The sequence below is a fragment of the Schistocerca nitens genome, chromosome 6 (genome assembly GCF_023898315.1).
Source record: "Schistocerca nitens isolate TAMUIC-IGC-003100 chromosome 6, iqSchNite1.1, whole genome shotgun sequence".
Lineage (NCBI taxonomy): Eukaryota > Metazoa > Arthropoda > Insecta > Orthoptera > Acrididae > Schistocerca > Schistocerca nitens.
Window position 1 is genome coordinate 476834890 of NC_064619.1, and position 22501 is coordinate 476857390.

Sequence of the window (22501 nt, forward strand, 5' to 3'; positions counted from 1 at the left end):
GGAGGAAGTAGTACGGATCAAATCAAGGAAAAAAGTCCCATAAACGTAGGGTCTAAAATGCATATTTTAAGAGCTATGAGCAGTTGGTCATCTTCGCTGCTGTAAAACACTTCTCTTCTACTGAACAACTGCTCATAGCACTTAAGATACGTTTTTTAGAGCCCATATTTACTAGACATTTTTGTCTACTTTTGTGTAAGGAGCTTATCGGTGTTTTCTGGGATATCCTGCATATCCTACCAGGCCTAGTAGCAACACTAAACACGACAAACACTAATATGCACTGGTGACCGTTCTTTCACAGAGGATTGCAACTCTAATCATTTACATACTCGCTGATCGTGTGTACGTATACGAAATTACATGACATGTGAGCATGTCTTCTATATCTACATATATACTCTGTTAGCCACCAAGCGGTGTGTGGTGTGGCGGAGGGCACATCCCCCCCCCCTCCCCCCCTGTTCCACTCGCGGATCGCGCGAGGGAAAAACGACTGTCTGAACGCCTCAGTACGAGCTCTAATTTCCCTTATCTTTGAATGGTGATCATTGCGCGATCTGAAAGTTGGTGGTAATAATATATGCTCTACATCCTCGGCGAATATCGGATTAGCAGCCCCTTCCGTTTAGCGCGTCGTCTATCTGCAAGTGTGTCCCACTTCAAACTTTCAATGGAACTTGTAACGCTCTCGCGATGGCTAAATGTACCAGTCACGAATCTTGCCGCTCTTCTTTGGACCTTCTCAATCTCTTGAATCAAACCCAACTGGTAAGGGTCCCATACAGATGAACAATACTCTAAGACTGGACGAACTAACGTATTGTAAGCAATTTCCTTTGCTGAAGGACTGCATCCCTTCAAGATTCTACGAATAAGCCGCAATCTAGAGTTCGCCTTGTCCGTTACTTCTGTAATCTGATGATTGCATTTGAGATCATTTCGGATAGTCACACCCAGATACTTGACGGATGTTACCGCTTCCAAAGACTGGGCATTTATTTTGTACTCGTACATCAATGGGGATTTTCGCCTTGTTATACGCAGTAGGTTACACTTGCTAATATTGAGAGATAACTTCCAGTCATTACACCACGCATTTATTTTCTGCAGATCCTCATTGATTTGTTCACAACTTTCGTGTGATACTACTTTCCTCTAGGCTACAGCATCATCTGCAAACAGTCTAATGCCGCTGTTAATACCATCAACCTGATCGTTTACGTAAATCATAAAAAGCAGCGGACCTATTACGCTGCCCTGGGGCACACCTGAAGTTACGCTTGTTTCTGTTGAAGTCACCCTATTCAAGACGACATACTGCTCTCTGTCTGTTAGAAAACTTTCTATCCAACCGCATATGTCATCGGTTAGATCGTAAGCGCGCACTTTTTGGGGCAAGCGACAGTGCGGAACTGAATGGAACGCCTTTCGAAAGTCGAGAAATATGGTATCAACCTGCGAGCCGGTATCTAGAGCCTATTATATATCATGCACAAAGAGGGCCAGCTGTGTCTCGCATGACCGCTGTTTCCTAAAACCGTGCAGGTTTCTGCAGATGAGTTTCTTAGAGTCTAGATAGGTCATTATGTCTGAACACAAAATATGTTCCATGATTCTACAACAAATCGACGTCAGTGAAACTGACCGGTAATTATGTGCATCCGATTTTCTACCCTTTTTATAGATTGCTATGACCTGGGCGTTCTTCGAGTCCCGTGGAACTTTGCGATGTTCCAGTCATCTCTGATAGATGATGGATAAGAATGGTGCTATATTTGTAGCATAGTCAACATATAATCTTACGGGGATACCGTCTGGGCCAGAGGCCTTCCTAGCGTCTAAGAATCTTCTGGCGAATTCACTTTTTTTTTTCAGGTAGTATAAAAGCCATCATCAACAATGAATAAATTTGAACGTAGGAACGTTTAGAATTAGAGTCAAGTGTCCTATTCTCCAGGTAACTTACGTTACCTTCTACATTATTTTCTACTGTTTAACGTCATTTACACCTCGGGATTGTTAAAAGTACTGAAGATGAGCTAACTCTGTAGGTGCCAAGCACATGAAGTTAAGTCTGCGGCGGTGGTCATGTTAAAGCTTTTTTACAGCTTTTGTCTGCAAAGATCGAAATAGCCACGAGATGCGTGACAGAGTGACTGGACGAGGATGCCAATTAGTGTGTCTGTCGCCGCGCGAGGACAAGGGCAACGACTGCCCCGTAATCTCACGAACATGGCTGCAAGTCGCACGCTATGCGTGCGCATGAGCAAGCATGCATCTAAGGAAGGTTAGGAACAGAATTACATCGGACGTTAATGACGGCATCTGTAACCTTATGACCTACCACGAAACAGCGGTCTAGGTTTAGATGGGTAAAAGAAAGCAGCAGACAAGTAAACGTACACACATACAACTTTTCTTCAGACTGTCTTTGCTTCTTCCGTTTCCTTCGCGCTTATAGTATCAATCCGCTATCCCCTAATTCTGTAACGTCCCCTTAGAAAAATTATAAATGACTGTGCTAGTAAACTTCTACGTTATTTGATACAAAGACAGCTGAGTAAAACTGAACGTACTCAGACATTTCTCTCTTTACTTATTCTGATCATCACTACACTGGCACACAACATTTTTAGCATAACGCAATCTGACGTCCAATAATCCCTATAAATTAATGGCCCTGACTAACAATAACCTGTAACTTTCAAGAATCACTCACCTCACAAAAATCTTCGTTTCTCGAACTACTGCAATAAAGCGAGCGCCAATACTGCCAGCTAAATAAAAGATTCTAACTATTGAAGGCACTAACTGCTGATAGCCATAGTTAGCAAATGAAATATTTTGATAGAGAACAAACAATGTATCTACCTTAATATCGTTCAAAAGTCATTATATAATTTTGTGACATCCAATTAAATAAATTCCCTTTTTCTGACGGACACACGTCCAGATCGTCCGCTCAAAACTCTGTTATCTCTCTCTCCACATCCACTACTGCTGGCGGCTCACCTCCAACTGCACAACGCTACGCGCTGTTCACATCCAACTGCCCAACACTACAATAGCGAATATTCCAACAGTGCCAACCAGCCACAGACTACACACAGCACAGTCAGTGATTTTCATACAGAACGCTACGTGGCGTTACCAACATAAAAACCTAAACAGCCTACTTACAATTCTTTGACATCCTAATACCGCTACTTTTATCTCCTCTCACTTATTAATCGAAGACATATCTCGATTAACAAACATTTTCGAAGTTAGGTATTGAGCCGTCTGTAACGGCGAGTTCTCACTCTTGTGTCATTTGCGCGGGCCATCTAGTGTTGGTGCGACACGTTTCAGAGATGGTGAATACCTTTAACTAAAAAAACGAAAGGGGACGCCAACTGGTAGAATTTTGCACAGAGCATATTTGACCATAACTTCCGTTATAGGCTTAATATTGCAGATTTTTTGTCTTTTTACTATTTTTACGGGCATGTGACGCCTAACAATTTCAGATACTTCACCGTTTCGTAAATTTTGTTAGTACAGTAGCATCGTAAGTCAACTGAGATGCTTCTCCCCATGCCTGAAGCCTCCTCTCCACCCTCTGTCCGTTCTGGCCGAATATGGCTGTGCGTTTCCATTTATCCGTGGCCGGCGGAATGATGTCCAACTGCGTTCTATTTTGGGAAAGGGAAAAGTAGTTCTGTGGCGGCAGCTAATACAACTGTCTAGGAAAATAGAGCGGTTTGAAGGTCTCGAGGCGGGCCGACCGCTGTGGAGAGCGGTTCTAGGCGCTTCAGCCCGGAACCGCGCTGCTGCTACGGTAGCAGGTTCGAATCCTGTCTCTGGCATGGCTGTGTGTGATGTCCTTAGGTTTGTTAGGTTTACGTAGTCCTAAATCTAGGGGACTGATGACCTCAGATGTTAAGTCCCATAGTGCTCAGAGCCATTTGAACCATTTCTCGTGGCGGGAGCGTGAATAGTTTCCAGTTCATGAGCTTCATCTGTGTGGCGATACTGGTGTACACAGCATATAGTATTCTGATAGTAACTTAAATATGAAGATCAAATAAAGTGAAACAAGCGTGAAGGGGTGAGGGTGACTATGTGGCACTGAGGGCATTACGATAGAAAATGGCATTGTAAAAGTAATAGACTAATTTTAGTATTTGGGGAGCAAACTAACTGATGATGACAGAAGTGGATGTAAATGGAAACTGAAATACCAAGAAAAGCTTTCCTGAAAAAGAGAAATAAGTTAGCATAAAATATAAATTTCAGTTTTACGAAGACTTTTCTTAGTATTCGTATGGAGTGTAGACTTCTCCGCAAGTGACGCATGGACAGTGAACAATACGGTGAAGGAGACAGTAGAAGCTTTTGAAGTGCGGTGCTCGAGAAAAATGCTAAAGATGAGATAGGTAGGATAATGACGCTTTTTTTTGGGGTCATCAGTCTTCTGAATGGATGGTTTGATGCGGCCCGCCACGAATTCCTCTCCTGTGCCAACCTCTTCATCTCAGAGAAGCACTTGCAACTTACGTCCTCAATTATTTGATGGACTTATTTCAATCTTTGTCTTCCTCTACAGTGGCTGAGTAGACACTTCCCAGATGTGATTCATTGTAGAGCTCGATTATCGGCAAAGCCCTGACGAGCTCGGAGTGGGACAGAGGATATTTCTAGTTCCAGCCTCAACCTTACACAACTAACGGAAACCTCCCAAACATCCTGTCCGGGATCGATGAACTGGAGCTATTTTTTCCTCTTCCCCCAAACAGTAGAGCGGTCTGTGTGATGGCCCGCCCATTGGAACGCTCGGTTCTTTTCAACCAAATACCAGGAGAACTGGTAGTACGGGAGAGGTTGGATACGTTGCTGTTTTTGTTGTGGTTAAATGGTTTAAATGGCTCTGAGCACTATGGGACTCAACTGCTGAGGTCAGTAGTCCCCTAGAACTTAGAACTAGTTAAACCTAACTAACCTAAGGACATCACAAACATCCATGCCCGAGGCAGGATTCGAACCTGCGACCGTAGCGGTCCTGCGGTTCCAGACTGCAGCGCCTTTAACCGCATGGCCACTTCGACCGGCTTTGTTGTGGTCGTCTTCAGTCCGGAGAGTAGTGTGTTGCAGCTCTCCCCGCTAATTTATCCTGTGCAAACCTCTTCCTCTCTGCATAACTACCGCAACCTACATCCGTTTTAGCCTGCTTACTGTATTCCAACCTTTGTCTCTCTCTACAATTTTCATCCCCCACAATTCCTCTGCGATTCTGACGATTCCTTCGTGTCTCAGGATCTGTCCTATCAACCGATCTTTTTTTTTCCACAACTCTATTCAATAAGTCCTCTAATTGTTCGATCCGCCCAGCTATCTCTTCTTGTCTGGACTGTTTATCGTCAGCGTTTCGCTTCCGTTCAAGCTCAACTTCTGACACTTAAATTTGTATGGTATGTCAGCAAATATCTCTTTTCCATAAACACTTGTTCTTTCTATCGCCAGTCTGCGTTTTATATCCTGCCCGCTTCAGCCACCATCACTTATTTTGCTCCCGAAATAGTAAATCTTATACAATAACCTTATCGCATCATTCCATTGCATCACTTTATTTAATTTGGCTATGTTCCATTACCATTATTTTACGTTTGTTATCATTAATCTTATAAACTCTTTACAAGACACAAACCATTCCCACTACAGCCGACATGTTCGTCGCGAGAGAATTCAGTAATTGTATTAATACTTAAATAAAAATTATATATTGTTTATTTTTCAGTCACACTTTCGCAAAGGTTGTGTTGTGATCTGTATTTCCCATACAGTCACGACGGATTACTGATGCAACTACATAGATCTGAAGATGATCCAGGGAGACCAAAAGTAGCCATGCTGTAAGAAATTGGGCAACTGGGACTGAAAAACAAATGACTGAGTTTTTTAAGAACTATTCATTCTGTTCCATTGCTCTTCTATGTCCGTTGCCGTCTGACAATTACAATGTCATCCGCAAAACGGATGTACAGGGTGATCGGAAATTCCCGTTACAAACTTCTAGAACTTGTAGATGGGAGTGAATAGATAATATTCTGAACTGGAACCCATGTCCGGAAATGTACCATTTCCGTGCTGCAATCATTTCGCGACCACTTATGCAAATAACTGATTAGGCGTGAACCAGTACGTCATCTATTCTACAATTCCACTCATTAATAGCCAAAGATATTGCTCGTGTAATCGTTGATGGGTTCTCTTCAACGTGATGCAATACAATCACTTACAACTCGGGGGTGCGGCGTCTTCTTGCAACACAACAGTCGCGCCTGCTGACAGTGAGGGTACCCTTTCTCGAAGCCATTGCTTAATTGCAGGGAAAACGCTAGGCGATGCAGTCGGACTCTGTCGAGAACGATCTTGATAAAGGCAACAAGCAGCTCTTCCTATAGCGTGAGCTTCGCCATTTAGAATGATAAATAAATATCGCGTGCTTAGGGCCTCCCGTCGGGTAAACCGTTCGCCGGGTGCAAGTCTTGCGATTTGACGCCACTTCGGTAACTTGCGTGTCGATGGGGATGAAATGATGATGATCAGGACAACACAAGACCCAGTCCCTAAGCGGAGAAAATCTCCGACTCAGCCGGGAATCGAACCCGGTCCCTTAGAATTGACAGTCTGTTGCGCTGACCACTCAGCTACCGGGGGTGGACATTCAGAAGGATGATGTCGGTGTATTCTGCAAACGTGTACTCAGACATGTTGCTCTATCACTCACAGACACGTGAATGAGACTCGAACCAGGTAACACACGCAGGATAGACGTCAAATGACATCAGCCGACTCAACGTAACCACCCCTCCAAAAAAAATGGTTCAAATGGCTCTGAGCACTATGGGACTTAACATCTTAGGTCATCAGTCCCCTAAAACTTAGAACTACTTAAACCTAACTAACCTAAGGACATCACACACATCCATGCCCGAGGCAGGATTCGAACCTGCGACCGGAGCAGTCCCACGGTTCCGGACTGCAGCGCCTAGAACCGCACGGCCACCACGGCCGGCTAACCACCCCTCCCCTCGCCGACCCACCCCCGTCCTCGCGCTCTGTGACAGCCCTTCACATACCTAAATAGTACGGAAGTGGTAAATTTCGGGACATGGATTGCTATTCAAAATAATATGTGCTCCCTCCCCCCCTCCCCCCCTCGTGCTAGATGCCTGTAACGGGAATTTCTGAACACCCTGTATTTCAGCCAAATACCAGCTGAACTTTTAGTGGGGCAGCGATGGTCTCATCCGGATATATTTGAGAGGGAATTTAAAGTTCTGGCGTTTGTATTACAAAGAAGGAAGCTCTCGAGAAATCATTGGTTGGAATCCGGAGTTGGAGCTTTTACTTTATTAAAAATTGTTGAGGCTTTCGTGGCCACTTGTTGACAAACTGCCTATTGGCTTCTGTCTCGGGTTCTTCGGCCGACGTTCATCTAATGATTTTTCTGACGTTTCGCCAGCACGAGTGGCTGGCATTGTCAAAGCTTCACCCTCCATTGCCGGTGGTGAACTGGAGCCGAGCTCGCGGGCGCAGACTATATGTACCTGGCGCGCCAACGTCCGAGGGCTTCTCCGCGGTCATTTCCGGTGCGGTTCTCCTCTTGCTACCTGCGACGGTCGTTCGCTGCAGTACGGGAAGCCAGGATCCGTTGACCTTAAGGCTTTCCTCTTTCTTGTTCAAACTGTTCGCGTGTTTTTGTATTTCTACAGCTTCTCTGAACAAGCGCGTGTGATAGTGGTTCTCTACAGCCAGAACTTCCGTGTCGGCGAATTTTATTACGTGGTCGGTCTCATTCAGTGCGTGTTCTGCCACGGCCGATTTCTCCACCTGCCCCAACCTGCAATGTCGCTTATGCTCCTTGATCCTGGTGTTAATGGATCGTCCAGTCATCCCGACATAAACTTTTCCGCATGTGCATGGTATGCGGTATATTCCCGACATTGCAAGTGGGTCTCTTTTCTCCTTCGCCGATCTAAGACTCTCTTTGATCTTCCTTGTCGGTTTGAAGATCGTCTTTACGCCATGTTTGCGCAATATACGGCCGATTCTGTCCGTCACTCTGGGAATGTATGGCAGAAAGGCCGTACCCGACATTTCTTTTTCTGGTTCCTTACTTCGCCGAGTGTTTGGCTCAGTTACACTTCTAATATAATTTGTGGAGTACCCATTGCTCCTCAGGACTGTTTCCAGGTGTTGCATTTCTCGTTTGAGGTGTTGCGGCTCACATATTCGTCCTGCTCTCGTTACGAGCGTACTAATCATGCCCCTTTTTTGGCTCGGGTGGTGGTTTGACAGTTTGTGCAGGTATCGGTCCGTGTGAGTCGGTTTTCGATACACGCTGTGTCCCAGGTTTTCGCCGTCCCTTGTGACCAGCACATCTAGAAATGGCAGTTTCTTGTCCTTTTCTACTTCCATGGTAAATGTTATGTTGGCATGGAGGCTGTTCAAGTGTCTTAGGAAGTCACCGAGCTGTTCTTCACCATGGCTCCACACCACGAAAGTATCATCGACGTACCTGTACCACACCTTAGGTTTGCAAGTCGCCGAGTCCAGTGCCTGTGCTTCGAATTGTTCCATGAAGAAGTTGGCCACCACTGGACTGAGAGGACTACCCATGGCGACGCCTTCCAGCTGTTCGTAGAAGTCGCCATTCCACGTGAAATAGCTCGTGGTGAGACATGCATGGAAGAGCTTTCTGATGTCTAGCGGGAAAATGGAACCGATGTGCTCCAGAGCGTCACTGAGTGGCACTTTCGTAAATAACGAAACAACATCAAAGCTGACCAGGATGTCGTTTGGTGCAAGTTTCAGTTTCTTCAGCTTCTCAATGAAATGTCCTGAGTCCTTAATGTATGTGTCGGTCTTCCCCACGTGTGGTTGGAGCGCTCCTGGATCACCGACATATAAGCTGGCAAAACACTTGGCCTCTCTGCTCCAACCACACGTGGGGAAGACCGACACATACATTAAGGACTCAGGACATTTCATTGAGAAGCTGAAGAAACTGAAACTTGCACCAAACGACATCCTGGTCAGCTTTGATGTTGTTTCGTTATTTACGAAAGTGCCACTCAGTGACGCTCTGGAGCACATCGGTTCCATTTTCCCGCTAGACATCAGAAAGCTCTTCCATGCATGTCTCACCACGAGCTATTTCACGTGGAATGGCGACTTCTACGAACAGCTGGAAGGCGTCGCCATGGGTAGTCCTCTCAGTCCAGTGGTGGCCAACTTCTTCATGGAACAATTCGAAGCACAGGCACTGGACTCGGCGACTTGCAAACCTAAGGTGTGGTACAGGTACGTCGATGATACTTTCGTGGTGTGGAGCCATGGTGAAGAACAGCTCGGTGACTTCCTAAGACACTTGAACAGCCTCCATGCCAACATAACATTTACCATGGAAGTAGAAAAGGACAAGAAACTGCCATTTCTAGATGTGCTGGTCACAAGGGACGGCGAAAACCTGGGACACAGCGTGTATCGAAAACCGACTCACACGGACCGATACCTGCACAAACTGTCAAACCACCACCCGAGCCAAAAAAGGGGCATGATTAGTACGCTCGTAACGAGAGCAGGACGAATATGTGAGCCGCAACACCTCAAACGAGAAATGCAACACCTGGAAACAGTCCTGAGGAGCAATGGGTACTCCACAAATTATATTAGAAGTGTAACTGAGCCAAACACTCGGCGAAGTAAGGAACCAGAAAAAGAAATGTCGGGTACGGCCTTTCTGCCATACATTCCCAGAGTGACGGACAGAATCGGCCGTATATTGCGCAAACATGGCGTAAAGACGATCTTCAAACCGACAAGGAAGATCAAAGAGAGTCTTAGATCGGCGAAGGAGAAAAGAGACCCACTTGCAATGTCGGGAATATACCGCATACCATGCACATGCGGAAAAGTTTATGTCGGGATGACTGGACGATCCATTAACACCAGGATCAAGGAGCATAAGCGACATTGCAGGTTGGGGCAGGTGGAGAAATCGGCCGTGGCAGAACACGCACTGAATGAGACCGACCACGTAATAAAATTCGCCGACACGGAAGTTCTGGCTGTAGAGAACCACTATCACACGCGCTTGTTCAGAGAAGCTGTAGAAATACAAAAACACGCGAACAGTTTGAACAAGAAAGAGGAAAGCCTTAAGGTCAACGGATCCTGGCTTCCCGTACTGCAGCGAACGACCGTCGCAGGTAGCAAGAGGAGAACCGCACCGGAAATGACCGCGGAGAAGCCCTCGGACGTTGGCGCGCCAGGTACATATAGTCTGCGCCCGCGAGCTCGGCTCCAGTTCACCACCGGCAATGGAGGGTGAAGCTTTGACAATGCCAGCCACTCGTGCTGGCGAAACGTCAGAAAAATCATTAGATGAACGTCGGCCGAAGAACCCGAGACAGAAGCCAATTTTACTTTATTTATGAGTATTTAGTGCACTAGTTCTTCTACATTGTTTGGAATTACAAACTGCTCTTGCTTTCTGCACTGAAAGTTCCTATCAGGAACACTCATTTTGTTTAAATAATGACAATGAACAGGGAGTACAACACACATAATCACATCTGCTACGTACATGAAACTAATCAGAAATGGTTCAAATGGCTCTGAGCACATCTGAGGTCATCAATCCCCTAGAACTTAGAACTACTTAAACCTAACTAACCTAAGGACATCACACACATCCATGCCGGAGGCAGGATTCGAATCTGCGACCGTAGCAGTCGCGCGGCTCCGGACTGAAGCACCTAGAACCGCTCAACGACCGCGGCCGGCTTGAAACTAATCGAAGATGCTTGTAACCGCTTTTATACAACCTTTTTAAACAATATTTCTAGTTAATCTGTTCGTATCTAAATCGTACCTGATTTTCCACTGTATAGCGAACTACCAACAATATTGAATGATCCTGCCTATCAGTCTTGTTTCAGTAACATTGATTTAGAAAATTAAAATAAGAAATGCAACAGTGCAACCAGAAAGGCTGTAAGGGGTTTGATACCGGCTGCTGAAGCCTGCGTATTTATATAGTAAAATACCTTTAGTTGCCATCATGAATTTCAATCGAGAGCCCTCATACTGAAACTTCCTGGCACGTTAAAACAGTGTGCCGGGCCGAGAAGCGAACGCACGAGCTTTGTCTTTCGCGGGCTACCGAGCATTTGCCAGCGAAAGGCAAAGGTCAGGAAGCTTCACATCATCGCACACTCCTCTGCAGAGTGCAAATTTCATTTTGAAGTCCTTATAATGCTACAACCAACTAAATACGCAGTGTGGCTGACGTCTGAATTCAAAACTTGCATTTTCCAAAATGAAATGAAGTGTTGGCACTGTGCAATTTAATTCACGTCCGCTTTGCACAAACTATGAAGAACACCTTACAAAGTATTGTGCGTAAGCACTGCAATAAAGATAGCTCCTCAACAATGAGTGGTACAATAAAAGATGTACTTGATGATTCTTGTAGTTTCTGTAAATGGGACGACGACAAACATTGGAGTTAATTTTTCTGCGTCAACGCATGTTTCAGAACTTATTGATAGTAGTACCATATAATCTGCAGACCCATACCTACAATAAACTGCTCTTGAAGCCCAAGCACTGCCACACCACGATATATTACTTTTTCTCTCTACTAAAGCAACTGCAAGCAGATGGAAATGGATGCTCATGCATTCGAACTGAAATACTCCCTCCTAGCGTTAGAATGGTGCAAAGCTTCCGTTTGTTTAATACCATTCTTCTTCGATAATAACTTTCTTATATTTCTAAAAATATTATTCATGGTTGTCAATGAGCAGTAGTGAAGCACGTTTTAAAAATAGAGATAATCGGCCCTCAGCTGCATATATTTTTTATTAAATTAACTCCTTGACTAGTTTCGGCGAATTGATTTGCCATCCTTAGAAGCTTAAATCGGAAAACAATCGTCAAGCAAATTCTGGACGATTGAGTCCTAAAAAAAAATGGGCATAAGGTAGGAATTGTGATTACCAGGGTTGGTTCACAACTAAAAGCAGATTAATAACAATAAATGTACAGTAATAAACAGTTTATAAACGTACCTTCGTTAAATTTTTTTACATAGTACTGTCAAGAAGTTCAAAAGTAACGTAAAAATGCGAAGGTGTGAGGACCAAAAGACTTCGCATCATTAGTAAGATAGTACAAAGCCACGTAAGATGATTAGCACCAACAGACTGATAGTTTGACTAGTTTGTATAAGAAGCAAAGAGCGTTAGAGTGCCTAAACGCTTACAAAGTCTAAGCAAAATGAGGGCGCTCATGTCTATAACGTAAGTCAATCGAATCTGAACATCAGTTTTAAATAAATGAAACACCATTAAGACCTTACGTCACGTGCTAATCAATTGTATAAATTTTTACACTAAAATGACATAGCTTGTAAAAGGGGCAGCCGAATGGGTACAATGACCAGGTTTATTTAATTACGAGCTGATGGTGGCGCCATGGGCCGATGGAGAAGCGGTGATACTCTGAACTTTCCAGTATTCTGACGTAGAGGCCTGCCGCCAGATACGAGTTTTCAGCGACGGAAGTAGGTGGACCCGCCGCGGCTGACATGAGACATCCGACTCGATGGTGAGAGCGAGGTCCCAGTGTACATTTACAAGCTGTCTCCGTTTAGGACCTCCACCTATAGCTCATAAATACCACTTGCGGCACAGCGCATTTACGTTATTAACTTCAAACTTGGCCAGACAAGGTCGTAACGTAGGAAAACGTATTAGTCACACTGACAACTCTACAAATAGATGGCCCACGGCTCTGACTATATATCACAGTTTAAAAATTTAAAAAATATTTTAAAAGATAATTACGTTAAAAAGCACTAAGACATTTTGACTAGCTAACAAAGTTGAAGGAAAAAAAGCGAAGAACAGGCGCAAATGGTCGTTCTTAACGTGTACTAAAAAGCATTAACCAAATAGGGAGGTTACAAGTCATTTGAATCGACAAGTACAAATAGCCGTTTTTAATATAAGAAAAAAACCATTAGTTAAACGGATAGACAGGTTTCAAATCATTTGAAAAATACAATAAAAAAACTGTTTCTAAGGGAGAGCTGATGATCCAGCAGATCTTTGGAGCCCGGATGGGAATGCTTATAAATTGCTATCTCTTCTAAAGGATTTGTTTTGCACCTTTTATCCACTACGTGCAAGATTTCCAATTAAGTAAAAAAGCGGGAGGATTAAGTGCTTTTCAACTTAAGGAGTTCCGCGAAAGTTGACTTATAAGCATTCTCTCCGTTTTTGTTCAATAAATATTCGCGGAACCAAGTCTTAAACGCCATTCCTGTTTGTCCTATGTAAAAGACTGGTATGAAAAGGAGCTTGGTGAAATTATTGAAGCCGTATTTTTTTAAATAACCCTGGAATCCGATAGGAAATATCACCTAACTACGTAAAGGAAAAATATTTCTTTGCAGTAGGACCATCATTATTCAGTAAATATACAGGGTAGTCCATTGATCGTGACCGGGCCAAATATCTCACGAAATAAGCGTCAAACAAAATACTACAAAGAACGAAACTTGTCTAGCTTGAAGGGGGAAGCCAGATGGCGCTATGGTTGGCCCGCTAGATGGCGATGCCATAGGTCAAACGTTATCAACTGCGTTGCTTAAAATAGGAACCTCGATTATTATTACATATTCGTGTAGTGCGAAAAGAAATATGAATGTTTTAGTTGGACCAGTATTTTCGCTTTGTGATAAATGGCTCTGTAATAGTCACAAACATATGGCTCACAATTTTAGACGAACAGTTGGTAACAGATAGGTTTTTCAAATTAAAATACAGAACGTAGGTACGTTTGAACATTTTATTTCGGTTGTTCCAATGTGATACATGTACCTTTGTGAACTTATCATTTCTGAGAACGCATGCTATTACAGCGTGATTACCTGTAAATACCACATTAATGCAATAAATGCTCAAAATGATTTCCGTCGACCTCAATACATTTGGCAATACGTGTAACGACATTCCTCTCAACAGCGAGTACTTCGCCTTCCGTAATGTTCGCACATGCATTGACAATGCGCTGACGCATGTTGTCAGGCGTTGTCGGTGGATCACGACAGCAAATATCCTTCAACTTTCCCCACAGAAAGAAATCCGGGGACGTCAGATCCGATGAACTCGCGGGCCATGGTATGGTGCTTCGACGACCAATCTACATGTCATGGAATATGCTATTCAATACCGCTTCAACCGCACGTTGGAAGTACATCGCCATTCTGTCATGCAGTGAAACATCTTGTAGTACCATCGGTAGAACATTACGTAGGAAATCAGCATACATTGCACCATTTAGATTGCCATCGATAAAATGAGGGCCAATTATCCTTCCTCCCATAATGCCGCACCATACATTAACCCTCCAAGGTCGCTGATGTTCCACTTGTCGCAGCCATCGTGGATTTTCCGTTGCCCAATAGTGCGTATTATGCCGGCCTACGTTACCGCTGTTGGTGAATGACGCTTCGTCGCTAAATAGAACGCGTGCAAAGCATCTGCCATCGTCCCGTAATTTCTCTTGTGTCCAGTGGCATAACTGTACACGACGTTCAAAATCGTTGCCATGCAATTCCTGGTGCATAGAAATATGGTACGGGTGCAATTGTTGTTGATGTAGCATTCTCAACACCGACGTTTTTGAGATTCCCGATTCTCGCGCAATTTGTCTGCTACTGATGTGCGGATTAGCCGCGACAGCAGCTAAAACAACTACTTGGACATCATCATTCGTTGCAGGTCGTGGTTGACGTTTCACATGTGGCTGAACACATCCTGTTTCCTTAACTAACGTAACTATCCGGCGAACGGTCCGGACACTTGGATGATGTCGTCCAGGATACCGAACAGCATCCATAGCACACGCCCGTTGGGCATTTTGATCACAATAGCCATACATCAACACGACATCGACATTTTCCGAAATTGGTAAACGGTCCGTTTTAACACGGAGCAAATACCGTCCGCACTGGTGGAATGTTACGTGATACCACGTACTTATACGTTTTTGACTATTACAGCGCCATCTGTCACGAAGCGAAAAAAGTGGCCCAACTAAAACATTCATATTTCTTTACGTACTACACGAATATGTAATAAAAAATAGGGGTTCTTATTTTAAAAAACGCAGTTGATATCAGTTTGACCCGTGGCAGCGCCATCTAGCGGGCCAACCATAGCGCCATCTGGTTTCCCCCTTCAAGCTAGACGAGTTTCGTTCTTTGCAGTTTTTCGTTTGATGCTTATTTCGTGAGATATTTGGCCCGGTCACTATCAATGGAGCACTCTGTATACAAGAGTTCTGTTAGTTGTTTCCGTGTAAAGTTTTTTCACAAGGTTGGCTTGATAGCCGTTACTGACAGGAATATGCTTGAGGCTATTAAGTTCCGTGACAACAACGGACAGTGTTAAAGGATTGTCTAACGTCCGGTGAATCATAGCACGAAAGAATGGCATTTTATGCCTATAGGGATGGCAGCGAGACGCATGGACAATATTATCGCCCATAGTGGGTTTTCTATAGATATCAAAGCTAATTTTCCCGTGTGTTAGCCGCAGTTTCAGATCAAGGAAGCTAAGTTCATGATACTGATTCCCGATTTCGTGCGTGAATTTAATTTTCGGGTGAAAGCGATTCAGAGTGTCTCTAAGAGATATGAACTCATCGACATCATTTTTAAACAATGTGATAGTATCTACGTATCGTATGTAGAAAGAAATTTTACCAGCCAGGATGGGGTAAGATTCAAAGAATCTGATCTCGAAACGATTAACGAAAAAACCCGGCTAGGCAGTTCCCCACAGCAAAGCCTTCGTTTTGTTGGAACAGTTGTCCATTGGAACTGAAATAATTGTACTTAAGACTATTTTTCGAAAGAGTTATCATTTCTTCAATTTCTACAGCCTGTAATTTCTTATATTTGTTGAGATTGTTTTCGATAATGGTGACTGTCTCGTCTACTGGAATGTCAGTATACAGGTTTGTAATATCAAGGGATGCAAGCAAATGACAAGGAGGAAATGAAATAAATTTTAATGAATTAGTTTTTAGCTGATATCCGGCAGAACACCCGACAACCCAAGATGTCAATAACATTTTTTTTTAGGTAGGAAGTAGCCAGGGCTACCAATTACAATTACAATCGGACGAATCGGCTATTGTTCTTTAAGTGTCTTAACTTGTGACCGCAGGGTTAGAAGTCTGGAATTGATGCATAATAACCTAGTACGATCTTTAGGGGAAAAAAAGGGAACCACAAGCGTCAAAGACATTTTTGAGTCTCTCTGGAAATTCGTCGTGGGCGTCCTGTTGATGGAGTTAATATTATTCTTAGAGAAGAGAGGTAACGTTTCGTTAACAATCACCTCTACACAAGGTGATAGGAATTCCCTTTATCTTCCTTGATGATGAGTGCATTTTCATCGCTAAACTTTTTGTTAACACGCTTGAAAGTATCGAGGTAATTATTCTTAACCTAGCTGTTATTCTTCATCTCTGCAGTGACAAGATCGTTAACTTTACACCCTTTCTTGGCTTGTTCACGCCTGTCTAACTTAACCGCGTCAATATCAAGTTTCACGTCAACAACAAGCTTAGTAGCAGTTGCCCAGAGCAAGGGGTTTTCTGTATTATGCTTGAGACCTTCATTTAGAATATTGGGTCCAGCCTCGTCAAAAAGACATATTGGTTTTCTTAATAACCGTCTCACAGAAATCAAAACGTGGGAAACTAGCTCGATATTGTTCATAACCTTTGGGTGCTGGGCACTCTCAAGCTCTAAAAATTTTTATGGTGTAATTATCAAATCACACTCTACAATTAACCACCCATGAACTGATTTTAAAATAATGTCAACCTGCGTAGCGTGCAGTAATCGACACAGTTCAAGATATAAGGCATAAGATATAAGGCATAAGCTTTAGAATTAAGAACATGTTTCTTGCCGTAGAGTACATTTATTTCATTGTGAATTACGTAGTACGCACATTTCTTACTGATGGAAGATGAAGCGCCATTTTTCTGAATTTTTTACGTAAGCCGACACATAGTTGCGAACTAATTTTCGTGAAAGACACCGCTCATTAAATAAAATATACTGGTTCGCTTTAAGAATTAAGATTAATACTCCTGTAAGTGGCGACAGCTTTTTTTTTACCTGACCAGGTAGAAGGCGTAAAATTTTATTCATGGCTGTCAAATAGCAGCTGTGAATCACGTTTTAAGAATAAAGAGAATCGATCATTAGCTACACAAACTTTTTATTAAATTAACTTCACTACTTTCGGCAAATTAATTTGTCTTCCGCAGAACACCATACAAGAAAGTTTATGTTTGAAAGGAATCGTCAAGCAAATATCTGGACGATAGAATCCTACAACAAATAGGTACGTTACGCAGTTGTCCGGCTAAGGTTTGAAGTTAACAACGTAGATGTGCTGTGCTACAGCTAGTATTTATAAAAATAAGAGCTATAGGTGGAGGTCCTAAACGAACAGACAGCTTGCAAATACGCACTGGAACCTGCTTGCGTCGCTGACAACTGCTTTTCAGCGGCCAGCCTCTACGCCAAGATGCTGGCCAGTTCAATGTAGCGCCACTTCTCCATCGGTCCACGGCACCACCATCAGCTCATAATTAAATAAACCTGGTCATTGTACCCATTCGTATGCCCCTTTTACAAGCTATGTCGTTTTTGTGTAAATATTTATACACTTGATTAGCGCGTGGCATAAGGTCTTAATGGTGTTTTATTTACTTAAGACATGTTCAGATTCGTTTGACTTATGTTATAGACATGAGCATCCTCACCTTGCTTAGACTATGTAATTATTTAGGCACACTAACACTCGTTGTTTCTTATACAAACTAAATCTTTTCTAGTCAAACTACCTTAACCAGTGTGGCTTCCGACCCTTCTTCTTTGCCGAAGACCAACTCCTTCACTTCGTCCACCTTCTCTCTCTCCAATTTAACTCCCGTCGCTACCCAATTTTTTTTTCCCTAGACCTCTAAAATGCCTACAACTGCGTATGGCATCCCGGTCTCTTTTGTACAGTTTTTAGATTTTTATCACCATTTTTACAGTCACCCCTTTTTTACGCTATCTTCCATTGTTTCCCCTTTTATATGTCTGTTTCGCCGTATTTCCTCCTTTATGTTGTTCTTATGTCTCCATGTTCTGTACTTACTGTCAGTCTCTCGACTGAAGAGCGGCGCCTATGCTGCTACCATCCCTCCCCATATGGGGCATTGAAATATAATGCCGGCCGGAGTGGCCTTGCGGTTCTAGGCGCTACAGTCTGGAGCCGAGCGACCGCTACGGTCGCAGGTTCGAATCCTGCCTCGGTCATGGATGTGTGTGATGTCCTTAGGTTAGTTAGGTTTAATTAGTTCTAAGTTCTAGGTGACTGATGACCTCAGAAGTTAAGTCGCATAGTGCTCAGAGCCATTTGAACCATTGAAATACAATGAAGAAAAAAAAAGTAAAAATATCAGTCTGTTGGTGCTAATCATCATATGTCTCGTGGCTTTTTTTAAATTTTACTTATGATGTGAAGTCTTTTGGTCGCCATATCTCCGCATTTTTACACTACTTTTTAATTGCTTGACGGAACTATGTAAAAAAATTTTGACGAAGGCACGTTTATAAACTGTTGTTAGTTGTGGTCCAACCCTGGTAACCACTAAATTCCTACTCTATACCCATTTTTTGTAGGACTCAATAGTCCAGTGTTTGCTTGACGATTGCTTTCCAATGTAGCTTAATTGTATGATCTCCTGAGGATGGCGAATTAATTTAATCAGAAAATTGTGCAGCTGAGGACAGATTGTCTCTATTCTTAAAATTTCTTATATTCTATATTTTGTTACAAATTATTCACAGGAATATTGACTATACATTGACAAATATTAATGAAAATTTATAGCTTCATACAGTATCAAGTATAAAAGGTCGTAGTTGTAGAAGTCATCAAGTCAATTACTGTTTCAGTGCAGCTCTCCACATCTATCCATTCTGTGAAAATCTGTTCATACCTCCCTAAGTTATGAGCCCAACATCCATTTGAACCTCCTCACTGCATTAAGTCCACCATCTCCGTAGAGCAGAGAGTGTGTTACTGTGATAGGGTTATTCTTACCAGAATCGACAACAAACCAACAGCAACAACGACAGTTCAGGTATACATGCCGACGTCGCAAGATGAAGATGAACAGATAGAGAAAGTATATGAGGATATTGAAAGGGTAATACAATACGCAAAGGGAGATAAAAATCTAATAGTCATTGGGGGACTAGAATGCAGTTGTAGGGGAAGGAGTAGAAGAAAAGGTTAAAGAAGAATATGCGCTTTCGACAAGGAATGAGAGGAGAAAGCCTAACTGAGTTCTGTAATAAATTTCACCTAGTAATAGCGAATACTCTGTTCAAGAATCACAAGAGGAGGAGGGATACTTGGAAAAAGGCGGGTGATACGAAAAGATTTCAGGCAGATTACATCATAGTCAGACAGAGATTCCGAAATCAGATTCTGGATTGTAAGGCGTACCCAGGAGCAGATATAGATTCAGATTACACTGTAGTAGTGATGAAGAGTAGGTTGAAGTTTAAAAGTTTAGTCAGCAAGAATCAATGCACAAAGCAGTGGGATGACGAGATACACTTGAAGTTCTCTAAGGTTGTAGATGCAGCAATAAAAAAGTAATCCAGTAGGCAGTACAGTGGAGGAGTAATGGACATCTCTAAAAAAGGTCAACCACAGAAACTGAAAAGAAAAACATAGGTAAAAAAAGGTAACTATAAAGAAACCGTAAGTAACAGGAGAAATACTTCAGCTGATCGATGAAAGAAGCAAGTACAAAAATGTTCAGGGAAGTTCAGGAATGAAATAAATAGGAAGTGCAGGGAAGCTAAGACGAAATGGATGTATGAAAAATGTGAAGAAAGAGAAAAAAATGACTGTCGGAAGGACTGTCTCAGCATATAGGAAAGTCAAAACAACCTTCGGTGTAATTAAAAGCACGAGTGGTAACATTAAGAGTGCAAAGGGAATTCCAATGTTAAATGCAGAGGAGAGAGCGATGAGGTAGAAAGAATACATTGAAGGCCTCTGTGAGGGGGAAGATTTGTCTTATGCGATAGAAGAAGAAACAGGAGTCGATTTAGAAGAGATAGGGGATCCAGTATTAGAATTAGAATCTTCAAGAGCTTTGGATGACTTAAGATCAAATAAGGCAGAAGGGATCGATAACATTCCATTAGAATTTCAAAAATCATTATGGGAAATGTCAACAAAACGATTATTCACGTTGGTGTGTAGAATGTATGAGTCTGGCAATATACCGTCTGAGTTACGGAAAAATGTCATCCACATAATTCCGAAGACTGCAAAACCTGACAAGTGCGAGAATTAACACACAATCAACTTAACAGCTCATGCATCCAAGTTGCTGACAAGAATAATATACAGAAGAATGGAAAAGAAAATTGAGGATGTGTTAGATGATCAGTTTGGCTTTAGGAAAGGTAAAAGCACCAGAGAGGCAATTCTGACGTTGCGGTTGGTAGTGGATGCAAGACTAATGAGAAATCAAGAAACGTTCATAGGAGTTGTCGATCTGGAAAAAGCGTTCGACAATGTAAAATGGTGCAAGATGTTCGAAGTTCTGAGAAAAATAGGGGTAAGCTAAAGGGAGAGACGGGTAATATACAGTATGTACAAGAGCCGAGAGGGAATGAGAATGGACGACCCAGAACGAAGTGCTCGTATTAAGAAGGGTGTAAGACAGAGATGTAGTCCTTCGCTCCTACTGTTCAATCTGTACATCGAAGAAGCAATGATGGAAATAAAAGATAGGTGAAGAGTGGGATTGCAATTCAAGGAGAAAGGATGCCAATAATACGATTCGCTCGTGACATTGCTATCCTGAGAGAAAGTGAAGAAGAGTTACTTGATCTGCTGAATGGAATGAACAGTTTAATGAGTACAGAATACGGACTGAGAGTAAATCAAAGGAAGGTACAAGTAATGGGAAGTAGCAGAAATGAGAACAGCGAGAAACTTAAATTCAGGATTGATGGTCACGAAGTAAATGAAGTTAAGGAATTCTGCTATCTAGGCAGCAAAAATAACCTATGACGGACGGAGCAAGGTGAACATCAAAAGCAGATTAGCGCTGGAAAAAAGGGCATTCCTGGCCAAGAGAAGTCTACTAATATCAAACATAGGCCTTAATTTGAGGAAGAAATTTCTGAGAATGGGCGTCTGGAGTACAGCATTATATGGTAGTAAACCATGGACTGTGGGAGAACCGGAGCAGAACAGACTCGAAGCATTTGAGATGTTGTGTTACAGAAGAATGTTGAATCTTAGGTGGACAGATAAGGTGATGAAGGAGGAGGATCTGCGTAGAATCTAAGAGGAAAGGAATATGTGGAAAACACTGAGGACGATAGGACATTTGTTAAGACATCAGGGAATAACTTCCATGACGCTAGACGGAACTGCAGAGGACAAAAACTGTAGAGGAAGACAGAGATTTGAATACATTCAGCAAATAATTGAGGATGTAGGAGGCAAGTGCTTCTCTGCGACGGTGAGGTTGGCACAGAAGAGGAACTCGTGGCGGGCCGCAAGTGGAGTTTCCTTTACAGGTTGCTCTACGTACAAACTGAATAACATGGAGGGATAAGCTACAACTCTGTCTCAGTCACGTGACTAATGCCTCCCCTTCATGTTCTTCAACTCTTATGTTGTTCTTGCTGTTCTGAACTTCAGTGCATACAGTGTGGTTTGATGTATCTCTCTACGCTACGCTTTCCTTATGACATCCTCCACAGCAGATCCCTCTCGAAGATCCGAATGGAGGGCTATTTAACTTCAAAACTATTTTAGGCAGGAGAACGTCATCAGCATCATCCACAAAGTAGGGTGCATGCTTTCAGAAAATATGCTAGTGACAGCCAATCATAATAAAGATAAAAGTTAGAGAATAGGCAGTGTAACAAAAAATAAGGGACTGGTGCTATTATCCGACAGATGCTGCTGCACAGCCCGGGGGACTTCCCCAACATGAAGACGCAGTTCTTCCGCATCCCGGTCGACCGCGACGTGGTGGTCAGCGTGCAGCCGCGTGTCATGATGACGTCAGAGGCGCTGCACAGCTACTCACCCGACGGCCGGCGCTGCTACTTCTCGTCGGAGCGCAGCCTCTACTTCTTCCGCTACTACAGCGAGGAGAACTGCATGACTGAGTGCCTCGCCAATTTCACTGTCCAGCGGTGCGGCTGCGCTGCCTACTACATGCCCAGTGAGTACCAGGCGCTCCAAACAATCCGAGTTCACACGTTCTTCCAGATGTTCTCCCTAAATATTAATAGATCAAGCGTGTACCTAAC

At 43.0% G+C, this 22501-nt stretch overlaps 1 protein-coding gene across 3 annotated transcripts in view; it reads left to right on the forward strand.

Annotated features, from left to right (window-relative positions):
• The window catches only part of LOC126263119 (pickpocket protein 28-like), a 331006-nt gene that overhangs the window by 178012 nt on the left and 130493 nt on the right, over positions 1-22501 (forward strand). For all 3 annotated transcript variants that reach the window (XM_049960131.1, XM_049960132.1, XM_049960133.1), the window contains one exon: positions 22143-22413. In XM_049960131.1, the coding sequence (XP_049816088.1) occupies positions 22143-22413 (271 nt within the window). The remainder of the gene's footprint in view (positions 1-22142; positions 22414-22501) is intronic.